General features: G+C 48.6%; 1 protein-coding gene across 1 annotated transcript in view; it reads right to left on the bottom strand.

Moving 5' to 3' along the window:
* Positions 1-993: 993 nt before the first annotated feature.
* Positions 994-13,428, bottom strand: part of LOC136628190 (vomeronasal type-2 receptor 26-like) — a 30,328-nt gene continuing 17,893 nt past the window's right edge. The window contains exons 2-3 of the mRNA XM_066604310.1: positions 2,110-2,233; positions 994-1,895 (exon numbers count right to left, since the gene is read on the bottom strand). Of these exons, the coding sequence (XP_066460407.1) occupies positions 994-1,895; positions 2,110-2,233 (1,026 nt within the window). The remainder of the gene's footprint in view (positions 1,896-2,109; positions 2,234-13,428) is intronic.

The raw sequence follows: 13,428 nt of genomic DNA, 5'->3' as shown, positions 1-13,428 counted from the left end.
CTACTAATAAACTAAACAGAAACTAATATTGAGTAACTCTGTGGAATTATATTCAATTCTAGAGCTGCTATCACAATTGTGATTTCCATATAGCTTAAAGGGGTTGTCCCGCGAAAGCAAGTGGGTCTATACACTTCTGTATGGCCATATTAATGCACTTTGTAATGTACATTGCGCATTAATTATGAGCCATACAGAAGTTATTCACTTACCTGTTCCGTTGCTAGCGTCCTCGTTTCCATGGAGCCGTCTAATTTTCAGCGTCTAATCGCCAGATTAGACGCGCTTGCGCAGTCCGGGTCTTCTTTTATGAATGGGGTCGCTCGTGCCGGAGAGCGGCTCCGTGTAGCTCCGCCCCGTCACGTGCTGATTCCAGCCAATCAGGAGGCTGGAATCGGCAATGGACCGCACAGAAGCCCTGCGGTCCACCGAGAGAGAAGATCCCGGCGGCCATCTTCAGCAGGTAAGTAAGAAGTTACCGGAGCGCGGGGATTCAGGTAAGCGCTGTCCGGTGTTCTTGTTTAACCCCTGCATCGGGGTTGTCTCGCGCCGAACGGGGGGGGGGGGGGGGGTTTGAAAAAAAAACAAAACCCGTTTCGGCGCGGGAAAACCCCTTTAAATCTCAAAGTTCTCCTCCTGGTGTGTTTTTGAGTTAGGGTGACTACTACCCACTACAGTTTTTTTTCACTGCAAAATTCGCAGCGTTTTTTGTTCTCCAGGGGTCTATGGGACTTGTAATGTTAAAATCGCGATTTTGCGGTAAATTGCGATTTTGCGCGATCGCCATTTTAACATTGCAAGTCCCATAGACCCCTGCAGAAAAAAAACCGCTGCGAATTTCGCAGTGAAAAAAACTGTAGTGGGTAGTCACCCTTAGACTTGCTTTTCAGAAAGTGAGTTCTTTATATTACTCATGGTCTAAAAATGTGTTTAATAAGAAATCAGCCCCTCCCACTACATTACTGGAGCTAAAAGTCTAGTCCTATTTATCCTTTATCGTTGACCAAAAATTCTATTGAACTTTGTATTCAGCTCTGGTCTCAGTATGATGATGTAACATTTGGGGATGAAGATACAGCCCAGAAATCCAGCACTGGAAGTTGAGATGGCAAAAACTTCTACAGCCACCATGTATTTCCCCTTGGTGCTGAGATAGGCTGGGATGAAGGAAATCCACACACTGCAGAAGACCAGCATGCTGAAGGAGATGTACTGAGCCTCATTGAAGACATCTGGAAGCTTCCTGGCTAGAAATGCTATAATAAAGCTCAACACAGCCAGAAATCCAATGTAGCCGAGGACCATGTAGAAAGCAATGACAGATCCCTCATTACATTGTAAGATTATCTTCCCAACCTCTACCTCAGTGTTATAATCTGGGAATGGTGGAGAGAAAGATAACCAGAAGACACAGATCAGAACCTCTCCTGTTGTACCAGTAATGAGTAGAGATGTGGACAAATGTCTCCCCAACCACCTCTTTAGTGTTCTGCTGGGTTGGATGGCATGAAAAGCCAAGACTACAGTGACAGTTTTAGCTAAAATGGAAGAAACTGCAAGACTACAAATGATCCCAGTTCCCACCTGTCGTAGCAGACACGAGATCCTTGTGGGCCGTCCAATGAATAAGAGAGGACATAGAAATGAGAAGAGTAGAGAGAGGAGCAGGATGTAGCTCAGGTTCTGGTTATTGGCTTTCACTATTGAAGTGTCCTTGTGTTTTATATATATCCCCAACACAACGACAGTCACAAAACTGAAGAAGAGATTGATAATAACAAGAGATAATCCCAATGTGTCTTCATAGGACAGGAAATCAAGTGGTCGCGGGATACAGGTGTCTCTTCTCTCATTAGACCAGCGGTCTTCAGGACACTCCAAACATCTCTCCATATCTGGAGAGTCAAATTAGATTAGAATAATCCTTACTATAAAAAATAAGTAAATATTACAGCAGATGAGACCACAACTACATCTCAGCTAACAGGATTGCATATCATGTAAATTATCTTTATATGATCACACTCGGTACACCTTGTATATTAACATAATCAATATCAGTAGCCTTACAGAGTAACACAAGACAACTGATGAATATCTGTTACTCACTGGTCTGGTTGGAGATCTCTCCTTCTGCACAGGGGACGCAGTAGTAGCAGCATTTTTGTTTTCCTTCCCATGGGACCTTTCTGTATCCTGGGAGGCAACTTTCGCTACAGGCAGAACTCGGGATCTGTGGTAAAAGAAGAATTACCATGGTTGTGTCATGTTGTACTCCTGGACCTGTAGTTCTATGGGTTTCCAAGAGCACCTTTCATCAGGTGTGGGAAGTTTGAGCTGGCTGGGTGTGTATTACTCCAGCCGGCCATTCACCACCAGTCTGCTGCACATGAATGCCAACAGCTCTTGCTGGAGGGTGCTGGCCATTTATATTTCCCTCATTCCCTCCCAGAACCCTGGTGTATGGAGTCATGCATGTTTTGCTTGGTGTCACTGCATGCATGAGCTTCTGAGTGGGATTCCCTTGTCTGTTGGTGTAAACAGTGTCATCTTCTGCTTGTATGCCTTTTACCATCTATGGTGAGCCAGGCCCATAGGTTCTAGTGTAGGGCTGTCTCTATTGAGACGATTGCCCCACTTGCAGACAGCACTCCCTGGGGTTTGAGTTGTCTTGTACTAGGGACTCAGCAGACTACGAGGACACTTATCATGACCTCATGAGCTAAAGTATCTTGGTAAAAATCTGAACTGATACATCACATTTATTAGTTTTTCTATCTGTCGAATTGTGGTAGGTGTTTTGGCATTCGTCAGCCATTGTTGGATGTCTGCTCGCAAATCCCATTTACTGTTCAGTCCGTTTCAGTGTGCATTTGTGTGCATTCCTCTTCTTTTAGTGCTGTCCTGGGTATGGTGTGAATTACGCTCATATCGGACATGACAGGTTGATCCTTATTTAGGGTACTTCAGGACATAGCAATTAATTATTAGAATGAGTGAACAAGCTGTTTCCTTTCAAACGACATCCACTTAAATGTGCAGTTAATCTATCTATATATATAAAATTGAATGTAGGCGTGTCTGTGCGTGTCTGTCTGTCTGTCTGTCTGTTTGTCCTTTATGCGCTACTACACCATTCATCCGATCGCCATGAAACTTTGGGAAGTTGTTGAGTACAGTCCTGGAAAGATTACTGGCATAGTACATCTATCCTACGATAAAGGGCGCGCGTGCAAGCGTCGTCGACAGTTAGGCCCCCCCCCACGTAGATCTTTCGATTTCCAGCATTGCAACTAATTCTCTCACTTCCCGATGTCGTAGAGCATTGATTATGTCATAAATAGGAAAAGTTAATGGGTCCCAACTCAATTATTAAATTCTAAGTGCAAAAGAATTAGCGTCCAACTTTTACGTACGGAATCTAATTCTCTCACTTCCAAATGTTATAAAAACTTGAAATTTGGCACGAGCATTGATTATGTCATAAATAGGAAAAGTTAATGGGTCCCAACTCAATTATTAAATTCTAAGAGCAAAAGAATTAGCGTCCAAATTTTACGTACGGAATCTAATTCTTTCACTTCCCCATGTCATAGAAACTTGAAATTTGGCACGAGCATTGATTATGTCACAAATAGGAAAAGTTATTAGGTCCCAACTCGATTATTCAATTCTAAGAGCAAAAGGATTAGCGTCCAAATTTTGCATACGGAATCTAATTCTCTCACTTCCCAAAGTCATAGAAACTTGAAATTTGGCACGAGCATTGATTATGTCATAAATATGAAAAGTTAATTGGTCCCAACTCGATTATTCGGTTCAAAGCGCAAAAGAATAAGCGTCCAAATTTTACATACGGAATCTAATTCTCTCACTTCCCGATGTCATAAAAACTTGAAATTTGGCACGAGCATTGATTGTCATAAATAGGAAAAGCTAATGGGTCCAAACTTAATTATTCAATTCTAAGCGCAAAAGAATTAGTGTCCAAATTTTATGTACAGAATCTAATTCTCTCACTTCCTGATGTCATCTATACATATAAAAATGTATGTATGTCTGTCGTCTGTCCGTTATGCATTACTACACCATTAATCCGATCGCCATGAAACTTTGGGAAGTTGTTGAGTACACTCCTGGGAAGATTACCGGCATAGTACATCTATCCTACGATAGGTGGCGCACGTGCGAGCATCATCGACAGTTAGGCCCCCCAGACAAAAATCTTTTGATTTCCATCTCAAGCACGAAAGCAAAAGGCATTACGAGCGAGCATGTTCAACTACTAAATGATGCATCCGCCGAACGTTTCGCAAGACAATTTCTGGATATTGAGAATGCTGAGGTAACATGAAAGCTGTGCTATGACTGGTTGCTATTTCTTATACTGCTGAGGTAACATGAAAGCTGTGCTGTGATTGGTTGCTATATATTATACTTCTGAGGCAACATGAAAGTTGTGCTGTGATTGGTTGCTATATATTATACTGCTGAGGCAACGTGAAAGTTGTGCTGTGATTGGTTGATACTTCTTATACTACTCAGGTTACATGAAAGCAGCGCTGTGATTGGTTGCTATTTTTTATATTGCTGAGGCAGAATAAAAGTTGTGCTGTGATTGGTTGTTATTTCTTTTACCGCCGAGGTAAAATGAAAGCTGTGCTGTGATTGGTTGTTATTAGAGATGAGCGAACGTGTTCTTCCGAGCTTGATATTCGTGCGAATATTAGGGTGTTCGGGATGTTCGTTATTCGTAACGAACACCATGCGGTGTTCTGGTTACTTTCACTTCCTTCCCTGAGACGTTAGCGCGCTTTTTTTGGCCAATTGAAAGACAGGGAAGGCATTACAACTTCCCCCTGTGACGTTCAAGCCCTATACCACCCCCCTGCTGTGAGTGGCTGGGAAGATCAGGTGTCACCCGAACATAAAAGTCGGCCCCTCCCGCGGTTCGGCTCAGATGCCGTGTGAGTTAGTGAGGGACAGTGCTGTTTGTACCGGAGCTGCTGTAGGGAAAGAATTGGTAGTTAGTGTAGGCTTCAAGACCCCCCAAAGGTCCTTATTAGGACCACTGATAGCTGTGTGTTGGCTGCTGTTAGCAGTGCCATTTTTTTTTTCTCAAAATCGGCTCTGCAGAGCGTTGCATCCGGCATTAGGGACAGAAGTGCTGCATAGGCAGGGAGAGTGTTAGGAGTGAGTGTAGCCTTCAAGAACCTCAACGGTCCTTTCTAGGGCCATATTTATCCGTGTGCAGTACTGTCCAGGCTGCTGTTAGCTGTGCTGCATTTTTTTTTGCTTCTCAAAATCGCCTCTGCAGAGCATTCCACCCTCCATTGATACTGCAGGGAAAGAATTGTATAGGCAGGGCCACAACACAGTTATTATTCATTGAATATACGCAGTGCTGCCTTTTGCTTGTAAAACAAGTGAAAATAATTCTATTTGTCCTGCCTCTGTCCGTCCTAACGCCGGTGGACACGTGTCGGCTGCGTGTGCAACCTGTAAAAATCAGACGCACCCAGCTACGTTTTACTCCTGGCTTCGCCATTTGCTTTCCTTAATTGGGAAAAAAAATACCTGCTCTGCCACAGTTAATAACTCTGCTACCCTCACGTTCTGTGACACATTAGCAGGAAAACAGCACAGTTATTAAACTTCTCATGTTCATAGAATATACGCAGTGCTGCCTTTTGGTGCAAAAAAACGGAAAATAATTCTATTTGTCCTGCCTCTGTCCGTCCTAACGCCGGTGGACACGTGTCGGCTGCGTGTGCAACCTGTAAAAATCAGACGCACCCAGCTACGTTTTACTCCTGGCTTCGCCATTTGCTTTCCTTAATTGGGAAAAAAAATACCTGCTCTGCCACAGTTAATAACTCTGCTACCCTCACGTTCTGTGACACATTAGCAGGAAAACAGCACAGTTATTAAACTTCTCATGTTCATAGAATATACGCAGTGCTGCCTTTTGGTGCAAAAAAACGGAAAATAATTCTATTTGTCCTGCCTCTGTCCGTACTAACGCCGGTGGACACGTGTCGGCTGCGTGTGCAACCTGTAAAAATCATACGCACCCAGCTACGTTTTACTCCTGGCTTCGCCATTTGCTTTCCTTAATTGGGAAAAAAAATACCTGCTCTGCCACAGTTAATAACTCTGCTACCCTCACGTTCTGTGACACATTAGCAGGAAAACAGCACAGTTATTAAACTTCTCATGTTCATAGAATATACGCAGTGCTGCCTTTTGGTGCAGAAAAACGGAAAATAATTCTATTTGTCCTGCCTCTGTCCGTACTAACGCCGGTGGACACGTGTCGGCTGCGTGTGCAACCTGTAAAAATCATACGCACCCAGCTACGTTTTACTCCTGGCTTCGCCATTTGCTTTCCTTAATTGGGAAAAAAAATACCTGCTCTGCCACAGTTAATAACTCTGCTACCCTCACGTTCTGTGACACATTAGCAGGAAAACAGCACAGTTATTAAACTTCTCATGTTCATAGAATATACGCAGTGCTGCCTTTTGGTGCAAAAAAACGGAAAATAATTCTATTTGTCCTGCCTCTGTCTGTACTAACGCCGGTGGACACGTGTCGGCTGCGTGTGCAACCTGTAAAAATCATACGCACCGAGCTACGTTTTACTCCTGGCTTCGCCATTTGCTTTCCTTAATTGGGAAAAAAAATACCTGCTCTGCCACAGTTAATAACTCTGCTACCCTCACGTTCTGTGACACATTAGCAGGAAAACAGCACAGTTATTAAACTTCTCATGTTCATAGAATATACGCAGTGCTGCCTTTTGGTGCAAAAAAACGGAAAATAATTCTATTTGTCCTGCCTCTGTCCGTACTAACGCCGGTGGACACGTGTCGGCTGCGTGTGCAACCTGTAAAAATCATACGCACCCAGCTACGTTTTACTCCTGGCTTCGCCATTTGCTTTCCTTAATTGGGAAAAAAAATACCTGCTCTGCCACAGTTAATAACTCTGCTACCCTCACGTTCTGTGACACATTAGCAGGAAAACAGCACAGTTATTAAACTTAGATTATTCATTCACTAGAGGCAGTGGGGCCTTTCGTTTTCAAAAAAGGGAAAAAATTATATTTGGCCTGCAGTCTTGCGCCAATTTATTAGCTGCCTGTGAAATCAAATCACTGGTAATACAGCATGCTGAGGGGTAGGGGTAGGCCTAGAGGACGTGGACGCGGCCGAGGACGCGGAGGGCCAAGTCAGGGTGTGGGCACAGGCCAAGCTCCTGATCCAGGTGTGTCGCAGCCGACTGCTGCGCGATTAGGAGAGAGGCACGTTTCTGGTGTCCCCACATTCATCGCCCAATTAATGGGTCCACGCGGGAGACGGTTATTAGAAAATGAGCAGTGTGAGCAGGTCCTGTCCTGGATGGCAGAAAGTGCTTCGAGCAACCTATCGTCTACCCGCAGTTCTGCGCCGTCCACTGCTGCCAATCCGAATCCTCTGTCTGCTGCTCCTCCTTCCTCCCAGCCTCCTCACTCCACTACAATAACACCTGCTCAGGAGCGGGAACACTCCCAGGAACTGTTCTCGGGCCCCTGCTTAGATTGGGCAGCAGCGGTTCCTCTCCCACCAGAGGAGTTTATCGTCACTGATGCCCAACCATTCGAAAGTTCCCGGGGTCCGGGGGAAGAGGCTGGGGACTTCCGCCAACTGTCTCAACAACTTTCTGTGGGTGAGGAGGACGATGACGATCAGACACAGTTGTCTTGCAGTGAGGTAGTAGTAAGGGCAGTAAGTCCGAGGGAGCAGCACACAGAGGATTCGGAGGAAGAGCAGCAGGACGATGAGGTGACTGACCCCACCTGGTGTGCAACGCTTACTCAGGAGGACAGGTCTTCAGAGGGGGAGTCAAGGGCATCAGCAGGGCAGGTTGCAAGAGGCAGTGCGGTGGCCAGGGGTAGAGGCAGGGCCAGACCGAATAATCCACCAAGTGTTTCCCAAAGCGCCCCCTCGCGCCATGCCACCCTGCAGAGGCCGAGGTGCTCTAAGGTCTGGCCGTTTTTCACAGAGATGCCTGACGACCGACGAACAGTGGTGTGCAACCTTTGTCGCGCAAAGCTCAGCCGGGGAGCCAACACCAACAGCCTCACCACCACCACCATGCGCAGACATATGATGGCCAAGCACCCCGCAAGGTGGGACGAAGGCCGTTCAGCGCCTCCGGTTTGCACCCCTGCCTCTCCCCCTGTGCCCCAACCTGCCACTGAGATGCAACCCCCCTCTCAGGACACAGGCACTACCGTCTCCTGGCCTGCACCCACACCCTCACCTCCGCTGTCCTCGGCCCCATCCAGCAGTGTAGTTCAGCGCACCGTCCAGCCGTCGCTTGCGCAACTGTTGGAGCGCAAGCGCAAGTACGCCGCCACGCACCCGCACGCTCAAACGTTAACCGTCCGCATAGCAAAATTCATCAGCCTTGAGATGCTGCCGTATAGGGTTGTGGAAACGGAGTCCTTCAAAAGTATCATGGAGGCGGCGGCCCCGCGCTACTCAGTTCCCAGTCGCCACTACTTTTCCCGATGTGCCGTCCCAGCCCTGCACGACCACGTCTCCCGCAACATTGTACGCGCCCTCACCAACGCGGTTACTGCCACGGTCCACTTAACTACGGACACGTGGACAAGCACAGGCGGGCAGGGCCACTACATCTCCCTGACGGCACATTGGGTGAATTTAGTGGAGGCTGGGACAGAGTCAGAGCCTGGGACCGCTCATGTCCTACCCACCCCCAGAATTGCGGGCCCCAGCTCGGTGGTGGTATCTGCGGAGGTGTATGCTTCCTCCACTAAAGCACCCTCCTCCTCCTCCTCCTCCTCTGTCTCGCAATCAAGATGTGTTAGCAGCAGCATGTCGCCAGCAGTCGGTGTCGCGCGGTGTGGCAGCACAGCGGTGGGCAAGCGTCAGCAGGCCGTGCTGAAACTACTCAGCTTAGGCGATAAGAGGCACACGGCCCACGAACTGCTGCAGGGTCTGACACAGCAGACCGACCGCTGGCTTGCGCCGCTGAGCCTCCAACCGGGCATGGTCGTGTGTGACAACGGCCGTAACCTGGTGGCGGCTCTGCAGCTCGGCAGCCTCACGCACGTGCCATGCCTGGCCCACGTCTTTAATTTGGTGGTTCAGCGGTTTCTGAAAAGCTACCCACGCTTGTCAGACCTGCTCGTAAAGGCGCGCCGGCCCTGCGCACATTTTCGCAAGTCCCACACGGACGCTGCCACCCTGCGCACCCTGCAACATCACTTTAAGCTGCCAGCGCACCGACTGCTGTGCGACGTGCCCACACGGTGGAACTCTACGCTCCACATGTTGGCCAGGCTCTATGAACAACGTAGAGCTATAGTCGAATACCAACTCCAACATGGGCGGCGCAGTGGGAGTCAGCCTCCTCAATTCCTTTCAGAAGAGTGGGCCTGGTTGGCAGACATCTGCCATGTCCTTGGTAATTTTGAGGAGTCTACCCAGGTGGTGAGCGGCGATGCTACAATCATTAGCGTCACCATTCCTCTGCTATGCATCTTGAGAAATTCCCTGCAAACCATAAAGGCAGCTGCTTTGCACTCGGAAACGGGGGCGGGGGAAGACAGTATGCCGCTGGATAGTCAGGGCACCCTCCTGTCTATTTCTCAGCGCGTACAGGAGGAGGAGGAGGAGCATGAGGAGGATGAGGAGGAGGGGGAAGAGACAGCTTGGGCCGCTGCTGACGGTACACCGGCTGATTGCCTGTCATCCTTTCAGCGTGTATGGCCTGAGGAGGAGGAGGAGGATGAGGAGGATCCTGAAAGTGATCTTCCTAGTGCGGACAGCCATGTGTTGCGTACAGGTACCCTGGCACACATGGCTGACTTCATGTTAGGATGCCTTTCTCGTGACCCTCGTGTTGCACGCATTCTGGCCACGACGGATTACTGGGTGTACACACTGCTCGATCCACGGTATAAGGAGAACCTGCCCACTCTGATTCCCGAAGAGGAAAGGGGTTCGAGAGTGTTGCTATACCACAGGACCCTTGCGGACAAGCTGATGGTAAAATTCCTAGCCGACAGCGCTAGTGGCAGAAGGCGCAGTACCGAGGGCAAGGTAGCAGGGGATGTGCGTAGATCGAGCAGCATGTACATCCCAGGCAGTGCAACAGTCTTTAAGGGCCTGGCCAGCTTTATGGCTCCCCACCAAGACTGTGTCACCGCTCCCCAGTCACGGCTGAGTTGGCGGGAGCACTGTAAAAGGATGGTGAGGGAGTACGTAGCGGATCGCACGACCGTCCTCCGTGATGCCTCTGCCCCCTACAACTACTGAGTGTCGAAGCTGGACACGTGGCCTGAACTAGCGCTGTATGCCCTGGAGGTGCTTGCTTGTCCTGCGGCTAGCGTCTTGTCGGAGAGGGTGTTTAGTGCGGCTGGGGGAATCATCACAGATAAGCGTAGCCGCTTGTCAACCGACAGTGCCGACAGGCTAACACTCATCAAGATGAACAAAGGCTGGATTTCGCCAGACTTCTGTTCTCCACCAGCGGACAGCAGCGATACGTAAGCAATACGTAGGCTGCACCCGCGGATGGAAGCTACGTTCTCTCTCACCATCCAAAACGGGGACATTTCTGCTTCATCAATTTGTGTCTAATATTCCTCCTCCTCCTCCTCCTCCTGCTCCTCCTCCTGAAACCTCACGTAATCACGCTGAACGGGCAATTTTTCTTAGGGCCACAAGGCTCACTCAAATAATTTTTCTGAACAATTTTTATAAGTTTCAATGCGCTTAAAAGCGTTGGAACTTTAACTTGAACCAATTTTTCGTTACACTGGGCTGCCTCCAGGCCTAGTTACCACTTAAGCCACATTAACCAAAGCGATTAATGGGTTTCACCTGCCCTCTTGGCTGGCCATGGCCAATTTTTGGGATGTACATTAGTACTGTTGATACAGCAATTTTTGTGGGCCCTCGCCTACAGTGTAATCAAATTAATTTTTAGCCCACCTGCATTACAGCTGACGTTACCTCAGCTGTGTTGGGCAATGCAATGGGATATTTCTATGTACCGCCGGTGGCTTCCTGGCACCCACCCAGGCAGTGGGTCCACAGGGAGTTTAACCTACATGTGTCCACTTCTAAAGAACACCAGTCTGACTGGGGCATGCAGTGTGGGCCGAAGCCCACCTGTATTACGCACGACATTACTACCTCAGCTGTGTTGGGCAATGCAATGGGATATTTCTAAGTACCGCCGGTGGCTTCCTGGCACCCACCCATGCTGTGGGTCCACAGGGAATTATAAATGCATCTGTTTCCACTTATAAAGAACCCCAGTCTGACTGGGGCATGCAGTGTGGGCCGAAACCCACCTGCATTAACCCTTTCCAGTCCACTGTGTGACCTGTGAAGACATTAGGGTTTAAGGCTGTACAGCTCCGTTGTTGGTAGACGTCCGTCGGGGTTCTCTTACTGTATATTGCCAGCCTCTTTGCTGTCGGAGCCTATCCTACGTGTCAGCTCATGCAGTACTGGCTTTAGCCAGCATATAGCGCCGTTGTATAACGGCAGAAAAAGAGTAAGCCCCCTAGGAAAACCATATACAAATTGGATTGGAAAGGGTTAAGCACAACATTACTACCTCAGCTGTGTTGGGCAATGCAATGGGATATTTTTATGTACCGCCGGTGGGTTCCAGGGAGCCACCCATGCTGTAGGTGCACACGGAGTTTTTAATACATCTGTACACTTCTAAAGAACCCCAGTCTGACTGGGGCATGCAGTGTGGGCCGAAGCCCACCTGTATTACGCACGACATTACTACCTCAGCTGTGTTGGGCAATGCAATGGGATATTTCTATGTACCGCCGGTGGCTTCCTGGCACCCACCCAGGCAGTGGGTCCACAGGGAGTTTAACCTACATGTGTCCACTTCTAAAGAACCCCAGTCTGACTGGGGCATGCAGTGTGGGCCGATGCCCACCTGCATTATGCACGACATTACTACCTCAGCTGTGTTGGGCAATGCAATGGGATATTTTTGTGTACCGCCGGTGGGTTCCAGGGAGCCACCCATGCTGTAGGTGCACACAGAGTTTTTAACACATCTGTACACTTGTAAAGAACCCCAGTCTGACAGGGGCATGCAGTGTGGGCCGAAGCCCACCTGTATTACGCACGACATTACTACCTCAGCTGTGTTGGGCAATGCAATGGGATATTTCTATGTACCGCCGGTGGCTTCCTGGCACCCACCCATGCTGTCGGTCCACAGGGACTTCACAATAGGGAGTTGTACCTGCCTGTGTCTATGAATTAAAAAGCCCGGTCTAACTGGGGCATGCAGACACCTTGACAGAATGAATAGTGTGTGGCACATAGGTTCCCCATTGCTATGCCTACGTGTGCAGCTCCTGATGGCGGTGGCACAGGATTCTATTTCTCATTGCTTCTGTACAGCATTGTGGGCTATCGCCCCGCCACTTTTAAAGAGGGTCGCTGCCTAGCCGTGCCAACCCTCTGCAGTGTGTGCCTGCGGTTCCTCCTCATGGCAGACGCACTTCTAAATAGACATGAGGGTGGTGTGGCATGAGGGCAGCTGAAGGCTGCGCAGGGACACTTTGGTGTGCGCTGTGGGGGGGAGGGGGGGCGGTTGGTCAGCATGTAACCCAGGAGAAGTGGCAGCGGAGTGTCATCCAGGCAGTGATTGTGCTTTGTTGTAGCTAGTGTGGTGCTTAGCAAAGGTATGCCATGCTAATGAGGGCTTTTCAGAAGTAAAAGTTGTTGGGGGGGGGGGGGGGGGGGCACTCTTGCCGGTATTGTGGCTTAATAGTGGGACCTGTGAACTTGAGATGCAGCCTAGCATGTAGCCCCTCGCCTGCCCTATCCGTTGCTGTGTCGTTCCCATCACTTTCTTGAATTGCCCAGATTTTCACACATGAAAACCTTAGCGAGCATCGGCGAAATACAAAAATGCTCTGGTCGCCCATTGACTTCAATGGGGTTCGTTGTTCGAAACGAACCCTCGAGCATCGCGGGAAGTTCGTTCCGAATAACGAACACCCGAACATTTTGGTGTTCGCTCATCTCTAGTTGTTATATATTATACCGCTCAGGTAAAATGAATGCTGTGCTGTGATTGGTTGCTATTTTTTATATTGCTGAGGCAGAATAAGAGTTGCGCTGTGATTGGCTGTTATTTCTCTTACTGCTGAGGTAACATGTAAGCTGCGCTGCGATTGGTTGTTATATATTATACCACTGAGGTAACATGAAAGCTGCGCTGTGATTGGTTGTTATCTAGATATATAAAAACGAATGATGTATGTCTGTCTGTCTTCGCAGCAACGCGCGACGGGTAAGCTAGTATATGTATATAAAATTGAATGTATGTGTGTGTCTCTCTGTCTGTCAGTTTGACTGTCTG

This window comes from Eleutherodactylus coqui, chromosome 1 (genome assembly GCF_035609145.1).
Source record: "Eleutherodactylus coqui strain aEleCoq1 chromosome 1, aEleCoq1.hap1, whole genome shotgun sequence".
Classification (NCBI taxonomy): Eukaryota; Metazoa; Chordata; class Amphibia; order Anura; family Eleutherodactylidae; genus Eleutherodactylus; species Eleutherodactylus coqui.
The sequence above is the reverse complement of the archived record's forward strand: the minus strand, read 5'-3'. Positions and strand labels throughout refer to the sequence as shown.